General features: G+C 45.2%; 2 protein-coding genes across 3 annotated transcripts in view; one reads left to right on the top strand and one right to left on the bottom strand.

The window, feature by feature from the left end:
• Positions 1 to 5,511, top strand: part of LOC112266532 (tyrosine-protein phosphatase non-receptor type 4) — a 38,440-nt gene extending 32,929 nt beyond the window's left edge. For both annotated transcript variants that reach the window (XM_024444090.2, XM_024444089.2), the window contains exon 26: positions 1,777 to 5,511. In XM_024444090.2, coding sequence (XP_024299858.2) covers positions 1,777 to 2,580 — 804 coding nt within the window. In that variant the 3' untranslated portion in view covers positions 2,581 to 5,511. The remainder of the gene's footprint in view (positions 1 to 1,776) is intronic.
• A 1,249-nt stretch (positions 5,512 to 6,760) lies between these two features.
• LOC112266531 (ras-related protein ralB-B) lies at positions 6,761 to 12,694 on the bottom strand. Its single transcript, XM_024444088.2, has 5 exons — positions 12,550 to 12,694; positions 11,011 to 11,186; positions 10,610 to 10,818; positions 9,113 to 9,290; positions 6,761 to 8,863 (listed from the first exon to the last, which is right to left on the bottom strand). The coding sequence occupies exons 2-5, from the start codon at positions 11,122 to 11,124 to the stop codon at positions 8,753 to 8,755; spliced, it is 612 nt and encodes a 203-aa protein (XP_024299856.2). The 5' UTR covers positions 11,125 to 11,186; positions 12,550 to 12,694; the 3' UTR covers positions 6,761 to 8,752.
• Between the last annotated feature and the right edge of the window lie 3,217 nt (positions 12,695 to 15,911).

Genomic DNA, 15,911 nt, shown 5'->3' with positions numbered 1-15,911 from the left:
CAAAGCCGACACATGCGCAACTATGGGGCAAAACAGACGGGGTTGGCTTAGACCAGGGGTCTCCAAACTTTTCTAGCATGAGAGCTACTTTTAAAAGAATTGACATGTCGCGAGCTACACATTTTTTATTTTATAGCTTTCAAATAGGCACATTCTTCTCTACCATGCAACTATTCCCCAGGTCCTTGGTGTACAAGATAAACTCAGCAAAAAAAGAAACGTCCCTTTTTCAGGACCCTGTCTTTCAAAGATAATTCGTAAAAATCCAAATAACATGGCAATAAATTGCAATGCCCGTACTGTGAGACGCCTAAGACAGCGCTACAGGGAGACAAGGCGGACAGCTGATCGTCCTCGCAGTGGCAGACCACGTGTAACAACACCTGCACAGGATCAATACATCTGAACATCACACCTGCGGGACAGGTACAGGATGGCAACAACAACTGCCTGAGTTACACCAGGAACGCACAATCCCTCCATCAGTGCTCAGACTGTCCGCAATAGGCTGAGAGAGGCTGGACTGAGGGCTTGTAGGCCTGTTGTAAGGCAGGTTCTCACCAGACATCACTGGCAACAATGTCGCCTATAGGCACAAACCCGTCGCTGGACCAGACAGGACTGGCAAAAACTGCTCTTCACTGACAAGTCGCGGTTTTGTCTCACCAGAGGTGATGGTCGGATTCGCGTTTATCGTCGAAGGAATGAGCGTTACACCAAGGCCTGTACTCTGGAGCGGGATCGATTTGGTGGAGGGTCCGTCATAGTCTGGTGCGTGGTGTGTCACAGCATCATCGGACTGAGCTTGTTGCCATTGCAAGCAATCTCCACGCTGTGCGTTACAGGGAAGACATCCTCCTCCCTCATGTGGTACCCTTCCTGCAGGCTCATCCTGACATGACCATCCAGCATGACAATGCCACCAGCCATACTGCTCGTTCTGTGCGTGATTTCCTGCAGGACAGGAACGTCAGTGTTCTGCCATGGCCAGCGAAGAGCCCGGATCTCAATCCCATTGAGCATGTCTGGGACCTGTTGGATCGGAGGGTGAGGGCTAGGGCCATTCCCCCCAGAAATGTCCGGGAGCTTGCAGGTGCCTTGGTGGAAGAGTGGGGTAACATCTCACAGCAAGAACTGGCAAATCTAGTGCAGTCCATGAGGAGGAGATGCACTGCAGTACTTAATGCAGCTGGTGGCCACACCAGATACTGACTGTTACTTTTGATTTTGACCATCCCCCTTTGTTCAGGGACACATTATTCAATTTCTGTTAGTCACATGTCTGTGGAACTTGTTCAGTCTCAGTTGTTGAATCTTGTTATGTTCATACAAATATTTACTGAAAAAAAAGTTTGCTGAAAATAAACGCAGTTGACAGTGAGAGGACGTTTCTTTTTTTGCTGAGTTTATGGATTATCTGTCAATATACCTGGTAATATACTGGTACATGAAAAATTCTACGGGGTCTGAATTTCGTTTTCTCTGTGAATTTTTTTCTTCCGTTTTTAACTGTCAATATTACAATTATTCATAGACAAACAACAGAAATTCATGTCAATGCCTAAATCACATCCGAAGACAATTTGAGGTCTGGAAAAAAATACTAACAAATTTAGATTTTTGTGTATAATTCTAGCGCATCTATCAAGAGAGGAATGTGTTGGCCTAAGCTATGTTTCTGCTGTTTAGGCTGAATCTAGTTACTCTATGTCGTTGGTGTCATCAGTACTGTTCACTCTTATTTAACCTCGGTCTCTTTGCTCTGTTTGCTTCCAGAGCCAGTACAGGTTTGTCTGTGAGGCGATCCTCAAGGTGTACGAGGAGGAGCTGGTCAAACCCCTGACGCCCACAAAGCTCCTGACACCCATAGAGTCTCTGACGCCTACAAAGCCCTTGACGACCTTAGAGCCCCTGACACCCACAAAGCCCCTGACACCTGTAGAGTCTCTGACGTCTACAAAGCCCTTGACGACCTTAGAGACACCCCCTGACACCCACAAAGCCCCTGACACCCGTAGAGTCTCTGACGTCTACAAAGCCCTTGACGACCTTAGAGCCCCTGACACCCACAAAGCCCTGACACCCGTAGAGTCTCTGACGCCTACAAAGCCCTTGACGACCTTAGAGCCCCTGACACCCACAAAGCCCCTGACACCTGTAGAGTCTCTGACGCCTACAAAGCCCTTGACGACCTTAGAGCCCCTGACACCCACAAAGCCCCTGACACCCGTAGAGTCTCTGACGTCTACAAAGCCCTTGACGACCTTAGAGCCCCTGACACCCACAAAGCCCCTGACACCCGTAGAGCCCCTGACACCCACAAAGCCCTTGACGACCTTAGAGCCCCTGACACCCACAAAGCCCCTGACACCCATAGAGTCTCTGACGCCTACAAAGCCCTTGACAACCTTAGAGCCCCTGACACCCGTAGAGCCCCTGACACCCACAAAGCCCTTGACGACCTTAGAGCCCCTGACACCCACAAAGCCCCTGACACCCGTAGAGCCCCTGACACCCACAAAGCCAGAGGTAGAGACAGAGACAGAGTCGGCTTTAGACCTCCTGGGACTGACTGACTGACTAACTGATTGACTGACATACGGCTGCATGGGCCTAAGCACCACCCTCTTCTTCCACAGCCTGTCTGTCTGTCTCCCATTGTCTCAGTCACAATAGTTTCTTCCCACATCTTGAGTCTGGCAAGAGAAACTAGTCACAACCATGGAGACAACTACCGACAACCACTCAAACTGGCCTGGGAGGGGAAACAAAGCACTGTTGCACTGTTGCACTTTATGACGACAAAACGTGATACTTTGGAGAATTAACGAAAGAAGAAAAAAAAGAGCAGAAGTTACGATGATCAACTGGAATTTGGGATGTAAGCAAGTGTGCCGGATCAAGAGAGAAGTGAGAAACAGAACAGTAGCTGGGTCGGATTATATTGCTGTAGTGTCATTACTTTCAGACAAACCTTCATAATGAACAGGACAACTCAATGGAAAGTGGACTGACATTTGTTTTCAGCCCGTCAGTGCGCCATCACCAAGTGTCATATCAGTGGTTTCTTCACAGACTAGTCTTTCTGTCCTTGATTACTCCATAGACTTAAGAGTCAATTTTCTTTTTTAAGTCAAAAACTATTCGTCGTCAACTGAAGATCCGTTCAGAAGTGGGTTGACCCTCTATGTAAGGTCCTGGTAAAGCGCTCTGACTTCTACTCTATGGTACTACTCATCATCTCGTTATTCCCCTCATTTGAGGCTATAGGTTGTCTGATTGTTTCGATCAGATGGGTACCTTTTTGAGCTTTTATTTTTATTAGTCTGCAGATTGGAATCATCTCCCGTGCAAGTTATTACAGCTCCAAGTCCTTTGTGAAGGTGTTCCAAACCAAGGTAAAGGCAGGGTAGGTTAGGTTAGGTGCAATGGATGCTGCTGAGGGGAGGACGGCTCATAATAATGGCTGGAGTGCAGTCACTGGCATGGTATCCACCACATGGAAAACCACATGTTTGATACCATTCCGTTGACTCTATTCCAGTCGTTGTTATGAGCCGTCCTCCACTCAGCAGCCTCCACTGGTTAGGAGAGGCATCCCGCCTCCTTTACCATCTCATTAGCTGATTACCTGTCATTGAGCTCGGCACTACGTGGTGGTGTTGTTGCTGTTTTTTTTTTTTTTTGAGGCAGCTATTCAACTTTGATTCAAGATGGCTCATCATGTGATGTTACATCGGTCTCTCCAAGATACTATACGACTAGCCCAAATCTGGGTAGTATTTTTATGCTGGTTTTGTTATTGCTTGTAACAGAATGATCTTGCCATGCTGGATTGGGTTGGTACAGTACCTAGGTGGTTTATCAAGTGTCATTGCATCAGATTTTGAAATTGAATATGAGGTATTCAGAGCTCTCTGAATAAGAGTATTGTGGGTTTTGGTACCATGGTACTGTACATCAGGATTTTAGGCTGTTGGTGTACAGTACATACAGACGGTACATACATTACATAAAAAGACTGAGCTTTCAGGACCAATAGGTTTTTAGCCTTGTGAGTAAAAAGAAATGTTTTCAAATTAACCAGGCTCAAGCTATAGATTTGCTTCTGATATTTTTTCTAAGAGACCCTTTTTGCTTCTTGGGAATGGACAGCACTTTTCAACTGAACGTGTAGCATATTTGCTGCTATGCATGATTAGACCCCCCCCAAAATTATTTTGGAATTGTATATAATTGTATCAATTTTTGTTGGATATAGACACCACTATAGGACATGTAAGCTATATGGTGCCATCTAGATTTGTGTAATGTAACTAGTGTAAATGTACTATGTTATAAATGAATGCTTAATGAAATTAAAATAATGTGAGACAAAGTTATTTTTATAAGAACAGAAAAGTTCAAAACTTTTCCACTGTAAAGTTCTTCTGGATTTAGAAAGTATTGTTATGGGAAAGCATTGCAATAGATGTATGCTGTGTAAAAGTCCTCTCCTTAAGTCCAGTGGGAGCGGGAAGAGTTGGGACGGGCAACATGAAGCTCTGTACAATGACAAACAGATTAATTCATCACCATTAATACTGTTGTTTTTTTGACAATTGAAACCCACATAGTGGTTTTCTTCCCATGATTTCTGTTTGAATCAATAGATGTGATTGTGATTTTGAAATCAGAAAGCTGGCTTGGTTGGCTTGGTCAAACATGTTGCTGATACTTCTGCAGTGGGTTTACGCAGTACCTCGCTGACAATGTTTACAATGGTTCGTGAGTTAGTTTTGTGATTTAAAAAGGATGTGTATCTACTGAAAGTCTGTGTGTTTACAAAAGCTGTTGTGCGGTGGGGAACTTTGGCCCAATCAGATCGCTCACCCTCTGCGTCCCAAATGGCACCCTATTCCCTATGTAGTGCACTACTTTTGACTGGGCTCTGGCCCAAAGTTGTGCACTAGATAGGGAGCCATTTGGGACTTAGACAGTGTCTATCACTTCACCATGAAATAGACTGAGGCACTGGAATGTTTATTTTACCAGGTCGTCCCATTCAAGGTCCAACACCTCTTTTTCAAGGGAAACCTTGATCATATGTTTGGTTTATAATGCGCAATGCTTTTCTACCTGATCATCGTCATCATCACTTAGTAATAGTACAACATTCTGCACAACTGTGATGTAAATATAAGCTTCATCTGTGAAGTAGTGAAATATATTTCAAGATCAATCAGGACGATGTACAAATGTAATGTTTGTGGTGAAGCTGTACAGAAATTGAATGTATCCATATCAGTCTTTTAGTTGCTCGAAAACGTAAGGGATGTACAATTTGACTTTTGAGGTGAAATATTTTTCATACTACTGTGCTTGTAAATGCAGGTAAATATCAGATTCTCAATTGTGTCTCAATGGGCTCTGCCTGGTCTGCGACATGCTCTGTGTTTTTGTTGTAAATAGGAGCCATATCATGTCAGTGAAGTGCCAATGTACTGTAAGTAAAGTCTAATTTCTCCTGTATTTTTTTGTTGACATGGTCCTTTCTTTCTATGCCTTGACTGTGAATATGTACCCAGCACCAACACTGCCTCATTTGCCTTTCCACATTCACCATTCTAGATTCAACACTGCAGCAACAACCACCATAGAATCAACAACCACTGAATCAGTGAATCTACTGTATACAGTCTTTTCTATGATGTGACAATAGTATGTACACAGTAACACTAATAGCCAGGTCAGATTAGGGCAGTCAGCTGGAAGGAGTGGAGTCAGGCTGTATCAGTCACACGCTCAGCACCCCCCTCTCTACTGTTGAGGCAGGCCTAGTTGTCCATGTTCAGCAGAAGGAAACAAAAATGATTCTTGCCTTTCTATCAAGACTCTGCCTCCACCTAGTGTTCAGTTTCAGACTGCTATGGCTGATGATCCTGAGGCAAACAACTCAACTAGGCTACAGCAAAGATGTATTGTATTCCTCTCTGACCGCAGGACATTATATTGGAAAAATCCTGACATCTACAGAGGCTATAGGTCTGATGAAGATGTGGCTTGTCTCTTATGCTGTGTTGAGTGACTGAATGACTTGAGTCAGTAGAGGCTCTCTTGCCAAGCTAGAAGGGTCTTCAGAACTAGTTGAGGTTTCTCAGGCCATAGGTGTTGTAGAGTGTCAGTGAGATAGGATGTACTTGGGTCGTGGGAAGAGGTTAGCCAGCCGTCAATGGGACATGCCATCCGTGTGCTACTGGATCTAAGGCTGACCTGGATCGTATTCATTAAGCACCAAACGGAAGAAAACAGGGAGGAACTACCTAGACTTGTCCAATAAGAGAGGCTTTAGTTTAATGCAGCAAAAATGGTTTGCTACAATATGCACTAATGGATATGACCCTGTCCTGCTGCTTTGCAACAGTGTTAACAGACTGAAGGCCACATAAGGCCTCTGTCGTCCATTAATTCAAAGTCAAGTTGAACAGCACTGGAATGGTGTTTTACAACACTCATAAACATAAAACCTTTTGGTGCTCTGCTGCCTTCAAACACAAAGGCACTAGTCAAACCACACCAGCAACATCTGACAAGGCCATAATTCCTTACCACACTCTTTTCAAGCACATTTTGAACAGCGCCTGACCTTGAATGACTGGCAACTGATAAGACAGACACTCAGGAGATGACAGACCCAGAAGTTGGACAGCAGGGTTGAGGTAAATTCCATTTAAATTTAGGATGTATAGGGGCTACTTTAAAACACTGAGCCCACTGCAAATTCATTACAAAAGAGAACAACTTTATTTGGCAACACAAAAACAGTTGAATATAACCCATAATAAGTGTGCATACAAACAGTAATTTAGTTTAATGCTTCAGTTTCAAGTGTAGAATTAGAAAGGCAACACTGAAACATTGACATTTTTGTGGAGAAAAAGTGCAGTCAACGTGTTCACAAAAAAAAGTACCAGTCAAAAGTTGACACCTACTCATTTCAGGGTTTCTTTATTTTTACTATTTACTACATTGTAGAATAATAATGAAGACATCAAAACTAGGAAATAATAGTAACCAAAAAAAGCTGCATGAGGTAAATGCATTTCAATTAACAGGTGTGCCTTGTTTAAAAGTTTATTTGTGGAATTTCTTTCCTTCTTAATGAGTCCTTCTCAGAGTTCAAGTAACAGACATCTCAACATCAACTGTTCAGAGGAGACTGCATGAATCAGGCCTTCATGGTCAAATTGCTGTAAAGAAACCACTACTAAAGGACACCAATAAGAAGAAGAGATTTGCTTGGGCCAAGAAACACGAGCAATGGACATTAGACCGGTGGAAATCTGTCCTTTGGTCTGATGAGTCCAACTTTGAGATTTTAGGTTCCAACCGCCGCGTCTTTGTAAGACGCCGAGTAGGTGAACGGATGATCTTCACATATGTGGTTCCCACCGTGAAGCATGGAGGTGGTGGTGTGATGTGACACTGTCTGATGTATTTAAAATTCAAGACACACTTAACCAGCATGGCTACCACACCATCCCATCTGGTTTGCGCTTAGTGGGACTATCATTTGTTTTTCAACAGGGCAATGACCCAACACACCTCCAGGCTGTGTAAGAACTATTACACCAAGGAGAGTGATGAGTGCTGCATCACATAACCAGGCCTCCATAATCCCCCAACTTCAACTCAATTGAGATGGTTTGGGATAAATTGGACCGCAGAGTGAAGGAAAAGCAGCCAACAAGTGCTCAGCATGTGGAAACTCCTTCAAGACTGTTGGAAAAGCATTCCAGGTGAAGATGGTCGAGAGAATGCCAAGAGTGTGCAAAGCTGTCATCAAGGCAAAGGGTGGCTACTTTGAAGAATCTAAAATATATTTGGATTTGTTTAACACTTATTTGGTTACTACATGATTGAATGTGTCATTTCATAGTTTTGATGTCTTCACTATTATTCTACAATGTAGAAAATATTAAAAATAAAGAAAAACCCTTGAATGAGTAGGTGTGTCCAAACTTTTGACTGGTTCTATATATCATGTGGATATAGTACATGTTGGATTGTACATGTGGATAATATGTTGGATTATGAATAAAGTGACTTAATAATCTGACTGATTTTCATGCAGTGGACCATAAATTAAAAAAACATTTTTAAAAAAAATAGTGTAGTAGTGAAAGTAGGAATATAAAATTGATTGCAATGCAAACAGTAAGACATCAAACAGCATAGCCAATTTATCTTGGTGATGAGGCTACTTATTCCTACAAGTGAGTATCAAACCAAGGCCATATTTAAGTAGTGTGCGCGAGAGTGATTGTCTGCGATCATAACCTATATAAACACGATCAATGTTGAGGCACTTCATCTAAACAGTCCCCTCTGGACCCGTCCCCAACAGTGGCACAAAGGATGGTTTGCATAACTAACATAGGTTAGTGATAAGGCCACCCCTCTGACTGCCACAATGTGAGGGGTATTGTACATGGATTTGATATGCGTGTGTTAAAGGCAGAAAGCTCAGTTCAGTGGGAAGGATCTGTAGATCTGGGTTGTGTTCCGTAGGCAAGAAACTGAAGAAAATGCTCCAAAGGGAGACATAAAATATTGTCCAATAAGAAACGCGCACCCCCCCCCCATTGCAAAAGGTTTCAAAACATTTTGCTACAGTATGTCCTAATGAACATGTCCCGGACTAATGCCACTGTGCTGCGGAGGCCCTGGTCTGGTTTGGCTCTGTGTGTCTGACTGAAAGGTTTGGTCTAGATCAAAGCAGACAACATTTGAAAGCCTTCTTGATCTTGCCTTCTTTTCCACCCTTGTCTTTACTCTCTGACATTTTCTTTTTTCGCACCTCCCTCATAAGATCAAAGAACACCTGAAAAGAATGGACAGTTATTATTTCAGCCATATAGTTACATTGAAAGTTGATTTACTGTAAAGGTTGTTTTTAAATCATGCTTGCTTGTCGTTTCTGGTATCCCATGTCTTGAAACATTTTTATAACCTAATCCCCCCCCCATTCCCCATCTAAAAATGTAGAAATCCTAAGTAAGAAATTACATGGTGTATTGTTTCTAGTCCTACTGTAGCGAAGTGCACCATATGTTTAAGTTTGGTTACATACCTTGTCAACGTTGGCTCGTGTCTTGGCTGAGGTCTCCACGTACTGCACCCCCCACTCCTCTGCCTTGGCCCGGACCTCATCCAACGACACCTGCCTGCGGTCCTCCAGATCAGACTTGTTCCCCACCACCAACAGAGGGATGGTATCGTTCTCTGCTTTCACCCGCATAATCTGCTCCCTAGGAAGACCCGTACAATACATTAGTCCTGATGAAGAACCAGTTAGATCTAAACACTGTTGGGGTGTAATTAGCAGTGTGGAGCTGTATTTTTAGTTCTGGGCATTTACATCTAAAAAGACCCACGAGCACCAACATGAAATACATAGGAGCATATCAAATGAGGTGTCAAATGAAAGCTTAGGGTATACTTTTTTATTTTATGGCATAAGTAAAGGCTTTGATTTCTGGATAAACAGATGGGGAAAAGTATCAGAAATACATCAAAACACAATGTTGACGTAAAGACGCCTGCCAACTAATATTAACACATTTATTGCCTTGTGATTACGTTACCAAAAACACATCTTTACGGTATTCACACCACTTGACTTACAGCCTGAATTGAACATTTATTTAATTGAGATTTAATGTCACTGGCCTACACACAATACCCCCTAAATGTCAAAGTGGAATTGTTTTTAGAAATTAACAAATTAATTCAATGAAAAGCTGAAAAGTGTGGAATACTTATAGACTCAATCCCTTTGTTATGGCAAGTCTAAGTTCAGGAGTAAACATGTGCTTAACAAGTCCCAAAATAATTTGCATGGACTCACTGTGTGCAATAGTGTTTAACGGGATTTCTGAATGACTACCTCATCTCTATACCCCACACATACAATTATCTGTAAGATCACTAAGTCAAGCAGTGAATTTCAAACACTGAATCAACCAACGGCCAGGGTGAATAGAAGGAAGCCTGTACAGAATACAAATATTCCAAAACATGCATTCTGTTTGCAACAAGGCACTAAAGTAATACTACAAAGAATGTGGCAAAGCAATACACATTTTGTCCTGAATACAAAGTGTCATATTTGGGGCAAATCCAATACAACACATTACGGAGTACCATTTTCAAGCATAGTGGTGGCTGCATCATTTTAATGGGTATGCTTGTAACATTAAGGGGTTGTTCAGGATTAAAGAAATACATGGAATGGAGCTAAGCACAGGCAAAAGCCTAGAGGAAAACCTGGTTCAGTCTGCTTTCCACCAAACACTGGGAGATGAATTCACCTTTTAGCAGGACAATAACTTAAAACAAGGCCAAATCTATACTGGAGTTGCTTATCAAGAAGACAGTGAATGTTCCTGAATGGCTTAAAGTTTATATAAAGCACTAAATGTTCTAACTATATACAAGTATATAGCCAGAATATGTCCTGGTCATGTGGTCCTGGCCCTATATTGTACATGGGTAAGGCATAGCCTGTTATTTGTCAGTTGATCATGCGTTTGATGTACTATAAATCGGCCTATCAGAGTGGACGTACCGGAACTCTGAGGTGGCGGTGAACGACTCATGTTCGGTGATGGAGAAGACTAGCAGGAAGCCCTCTCCGCTCCGGAAGTAGTTGTCTCTGATGGCAGCATAGTCCTCCTGTCCAGCTGTGTCCAGGATGTCAATCTGGACCTCCTCTCCATCCAGCACCACCTTCTTCCTGTAGCTGTCTGCCTTGGTGGGCTCGTAATCCTCCACAAACTAGGAGGAGGGAAGGAGTGAGGAAGGGAATTATTTTATTTACAGAATCGTAAACTCTTTTCAATGGAAAAGCAGTATTGGAGGTTTGAGTGGTGGCTTGCCCAAGTCTCTCTTTAGCCTGGGCGTCCAGACCACATTCTACAAAGGGAGCAATGTACAGAGTCTGGTAAGGACCAGACTTATCGCGCTTACCTCATCATACATGAACTGCAGAGTGAGGGCTGACTTGCCGACACCGCCACTTCCCACCATGATCACCTTGTGCAGCACCAGAGAGCTCTGGTTCTTACTCTTTCCGGTAGACATCTTTGGATTTGGACACTGTCTGCAGCTACTATACTAACAGAAACCGCCTCCACCAGAACTTCCTACAGTTGGACACAAACATGTAAATTAGCCAATAAAACACATTAAAACATCTTTTAAAAGTTGCAAAAAAGTGTCCAGAAAAAGAAGGCAGGGTTTTGTATATGCATGTACATCTAATATCAAAACAAATCCAAATGGACCTAAAAGGTTGACAAAACAGCCCATCTCAAAATGGCAGCTGACTGAAACATAGGCTGACCCCTATAATTTCATTAATGAGTTCAGTAGTGGTGTGGCAGCCTTCTAGGGCAAAATGATGTAGGCCTAGCCTACTGCACATTCAGTACACACCTTCACAGCCAATAGGTTGGGAAATGAAGCAAACATGTGCCTAGCCAAGTACCTCCTCCACAGAGTTGAGTGTGGAGAGCAGTTTTTAAATGAGCCTCCAACTCGCTATGCAGTCGCTACGTAAAAAAAGTGTATGTTTGTCCTCTGTTGAAGCGTGTCTTTGTTTGCTGAACACCCCCCCAACATTTAACATTTTTATGGAGCAACATTTAACATTTTTATGGAGTAGAGACATCCCAAGGACCCCAGATAGCAAGGACCATAGTTAAAATAATCTGAAGGAATGATATCAGTAGATCATGAAATGGATGTATAAATCAAGCATACAACAAGAGTGGAAAGCAGAAGAAGAAAAGTGTGTGAGAACCTCATGTCATCAACTGAATGAAGGCATCATGTCTAGTGTAGCTGCTGCAAAATGTAATGAGGATCCAAATATGAATTATTTAAATTATAGAAAACAATGTATTCCTACAAGACCAGAGAAAACTTTCCCACAATGTAATAGGCCTTATTGTCAATTCCAAAACAGAAACTAAAAGCATAATAAAACACTGTTCTCGGGAACTATAAGACCAGAACTTCCCCATAGCCAAAAGTTATTTTAAATACAATGCAGCTAAATGCATACCCCTTTTAAGTGCCCTAACTACTGCCCCAAAATCCAACTTTGGCACAACTTATGTTTGGGGGGGGGACATTATACCGTTGCCGTGTTTTGTATCACATTCCAAAGATAAAACTGTCATGTCTCCCCTCTCCCCAGTGAAAATTGCACCCCTGCCAAAATCAAAATAGATTTTTAATTTGATTTTAGACTTCTGATACTTTCTTCCTGCTACTTTTCTAGACCCGCCACTTTCTCTCAAGGAGCAGCTCTCGATTGGATATATACAAATTAGAACGCTGTGGTCAACCGAATATTGGATGAGAATCTGTCAATCAAAAGACGTTAGCGCAAACTTCGGTATGTTTGACCAAGATAAAATATCAATCAAAACCCGCTTTCTGATATCGATTTCCACTTGAACATACTTCTACAAAAGTGCATAGAGATAGCAAACGTCTCACCTCGTAATGCGTTTGTTGTATTTCTTGGCTGTTATCCGGTATACACCATGGGAACGCTGAAGTAGAGGACAAGATTCACTTACCAGCCGCAAATGCGGATATTTTGACCACTCCCGGACGTCGTGTGAAAAAACTTTCTATGAACAGGATGTGATGTCATATGGAATTGTGCCATCAAAGACAGTACAATATGAACAAGATGGGCTAAGACGGTTTCTCTCCGATCACACTTGTAGGCGATGTCATGGCGACGTTGAATAACTGATGCCGAGGTAAAAACCAAATCATGGTGTCAGTGATTTTCACGTCGGAAAGTCGGAGCTCTAGAAAGAGGCCCGAGTTCCCGAGTTGGAAATCCAAGTAGAATGACTGTTCGAATGGCATGCGCCATTTTTGAAGACTGCATGTAAAAAAAATACTAATATTTAGAAACTTGGCGCACACCATACATATGCATTTTTCCCTTTATAAAATCAAACCGGCCCCGAAACTGTGCGCAGGTGACCTAGCATTAAAACTCTGCCTGAAAAACGCCCATCATTCAACTTTTATTGTGACAATTATGCCTTTGATGTATAGAGTAGAGGAGACGGGATGGTTGTAACACTTTTCACCTTTTCGTCAGTTTCTCAGAGATTGTTTATGGAGGTCTATTTGAAACTTGACACAAACAACCTACAGCTGTCCTTTACAAATTGGTGTGGTTATTATATATGTCAATCAAATTACAAATGCACGGTGTTGTCTTAAATACAAATCGTGAAATGTTACAATTTACCCAATGGTCTAGGTTAGTAACAGTGCTTGGGGTGAATTGTAACAGAATGAAAAGTGCATAAATCATGACATGCGACTAATTATTAAACACCTTTATTGAGAACATGAGAGCAACGTTGCCATGTTTAACATTTTGTATGGCACAGATAATAATACACTTAAATAATCAAATGCATTATTTTACCCTCTAAATGGTATTTCTCAACCATACAACAACTAGGCTAAACTAAACACCTACACCTGAATGTTTGTGGTGTGTGTCTGTGAGACTTTTTTAACCAGTGCCTGCTTGATGGGTGTATCTGTCAAAATCACAGTTTTTCTCATCTTCCTACCCCTTGTTGTAATTTTCCGGGGCCCTGCTTTTGGGAAGGGGCGTACATCAACTGGATTGATATTAGAAGGGTAACAAGGTGTTTCCCAGCCACAGCCTGATACATGTGGGGAGTTGTCCTGTGAGGTGACTGGAGAGTTGGCCTGGAAGGCAGTTGGAGAAGTGGCCTGGAAGGCGGTTGGAGAAGTGGCCTGGAAGGCGGTTGGAGAAGTGGCCTGGAAGGCGGTTGGAGAGGTAGCCTGGAAGGCAGCTGGGGAAGTTGCCTGGAAGTCAGCTGAAGAAGTTACCTGGAGGCAGCTGGAGAGAAGGCCTGGAAGGCAGCAGGAGAGGTGGCCTGGAAGGCAGCAGGAGAGGTGGCCTGGAAGGCAGCAGGAGAGGTGGCCTGGAAGGCAGCAGGAGAGGTGGCCTGGAAGGCAGCAGGAGAGGTGGCCTGGAAGGCAGCAGGAGAGGTGGCCTGGAAGGCAGTAGGAGAGGTGGCCTGGAAGGCAGTAGGAGAGGTGGCCTGGAAGGCAGTAGGAGAGGTGGCCTGGAAGGCAGCAGGAGAAGTGGCCTGGAAGGCAGCAGGAGAAGGTGGCCTGGAAGGCAGCAGGAGAGGTGGCCTGGAAGGCAGCAGGAGAGGTGGCCTGGAAGGCAGCAGGAGAGGTGGCCTGGAAGGCAGCTGGAGAGGTGGCCTGGAAGGCAGCTGGAGAGGTGGCCTGGAAGGCAGCTGGAGAGGTGGCCTGGAAGGCAGCTGGAGAGGTGGCCTGGAAGGCAGTAGGAGAGGTGGCCTGGAAGGCAGTAGGAGAGGTGGCCTGGAAGGCAGCAGGAGAGGTGGCCTGGAAGGCAGCTGGAGAGGTGGCCTGGAAGGCAGTAGGAGAGTTGGCCTGGAAGGCAGTAGAAGAGGTGGCCTGGAAGACAGTAGGAGAGGTGGCCTGTAAGACAGTAGGAGAGGTGGCCTGGAAGGCAGCAGGAGAGGTGGCCTGGAAGGCAGCTGGAGAGGTGGCCTGGAAGGCAGCTGGAGAGGTGGCCTGGAAGGCAGCTGGAGAGGTGGCCTGGAAGGCAGCAGGAGAGGTGGCCTGGAAGGCAGCTGGAGAGGTGGCCTGGAAGTCAGCAGGAGAGGTGGCCTGGAAGGCAGTAGGAGAGGTGGCCTGGAAGGCAGTAGGAGAGGTGGCCTGGAAGGCAGCAGGAGAGGTGGCCTGGAAGGCAGCAGGAGAGGTGGCCTGGAAGGCAGCTGGAGAGGTGGCCTGGAAGGCAGCTGGAGAGGTGGCCTGGAAGGCAGCTGGAGAGGTGGCCTGGAAGGCAGCTGGAGAGGTGGCCTTGAAGGCAGCTGGAGAGGTGGCCTGGAAGGCAGCTGGAGAGGTGGCCTGGAAGGCAGCTGGAGAGGTGGCCTGGAAGGCAGTAGGAGAGGTGGCCTGGAAGGCAGTAGGAGAGGTGGCCTGGAAGGCAGTAGGAGAGATGGCCTGGAAGGCAGCTGGAGAGGTTGCCTGGAAGTCAGCTGAAGAAGTTACCTGGAGGCAGCTGGAGAGAAGGCCTGGAAGGCAGTAGGAGAGGTGGCCTGGAAGGCAGTAGGAGAGGTGGCCTGGAATGCAGCTGGAGAGGTGGCCTGGAAGGCAGCTGGAGAGGTTGCCTGGAAGTCAGCTGAAGAAGTTACCTGGAGGCAGCTGGAGAGAAGGCCTGGAAGGCAGTAGGAGAGGTGGCCTGGAAGGTAGTAGGAGAGGTGGCCTGGAAGGCAGCTGGAGAGGTGGCCTGGAAGGCAGCTGGAGAGGTGGCCTGGAACGCAGTAGGAGAGGTAGCCTGGAAGGCAGCTGGGGAAGTTGCCTGGAAGGCAGCTGAAGAAGTTACCTGGAGGCAGCTGGAGAGGTGGCCTGGAAGGCAGCAGGAGAGGTGGCCTGGAAGGCAGTAGGAGAGGTGGCCTGGAAGGCAGTAGGAGAGGTGGCCTGGAAGGCAGTAGGAGAGGTGGCCTGGAAGGCAGCAGCCTGGAAGGCAGCTAGGAGGTGGCCTGGAAGGCAGTAGGGAGAGGTGGCCTGGAAGGCAGTAGGAGAGGTGGCCTGGAAGGCAGCTGGAGAGGTGGCCTGGAAGGCAGTGGAGAGGTGGCCTGGAAGGCAGCTGGAGAGGTGGGCTGGAAGGCAGCTGGAGAGGTGGCCTGGAAGGCAGCTGGAGAGGTGGCCTGGAAGGCAGCTGGAGAGGTGGCCTGGAAGGCAGCTGGAGAGGTGGCCTGGAAGCAGCTGGCAGCTGGAGAGGTGGCCTGGAAGGCAGCTGGAGAGGTGGCCTG

Source organism: Oncorhynchus tshawytscha, linkage group LG14 (genome assembly GCF_018296145.1).
Source record: "Oncorhynchus tshawytscha isolate Ot180627B linkage group LG14, Otsh_v2.0, whole genome shotgun sequence".
Taxonomy (NCBI): Eukaryota; Metazoa; Chordata; class Actinopteri; order Salmoniformes; family Salmonidae; genus Oncorhynchus; species Oncorhynchus tshawytscha.
The sequence above is the reverse complement of the archived record's forward strand: the minus strand, read 5'-3'. Positions and strand labels throughout refer to the sequence as shown.

Excerpts from the sequence above, each read along its gene's own strand:
- LOC112266531 (XM_024444088.2), bottom strand. The coding sequence starts at position 11,124 with ATGTCTACCGGAAAGAGTAAGAACCAGAGCTCTCTGGTGCTGCACAAG. Across the intron at positions 10,819-11,010 it reads TGCAGTTCATGTATGATGAG|TTTGTGGAGGATTACGAGCC; the intron begins GTAAGCGCGATA and ends CCCTCCTCCTAG. Across the intron at positions 9,291-10,609 it reads ACCGCCACCTCAGAGTTCCG|GGAGCAGATTATGCGGGTGA; the intron begins GTACGTCCACTC and ends GGGTCTTCCTAG.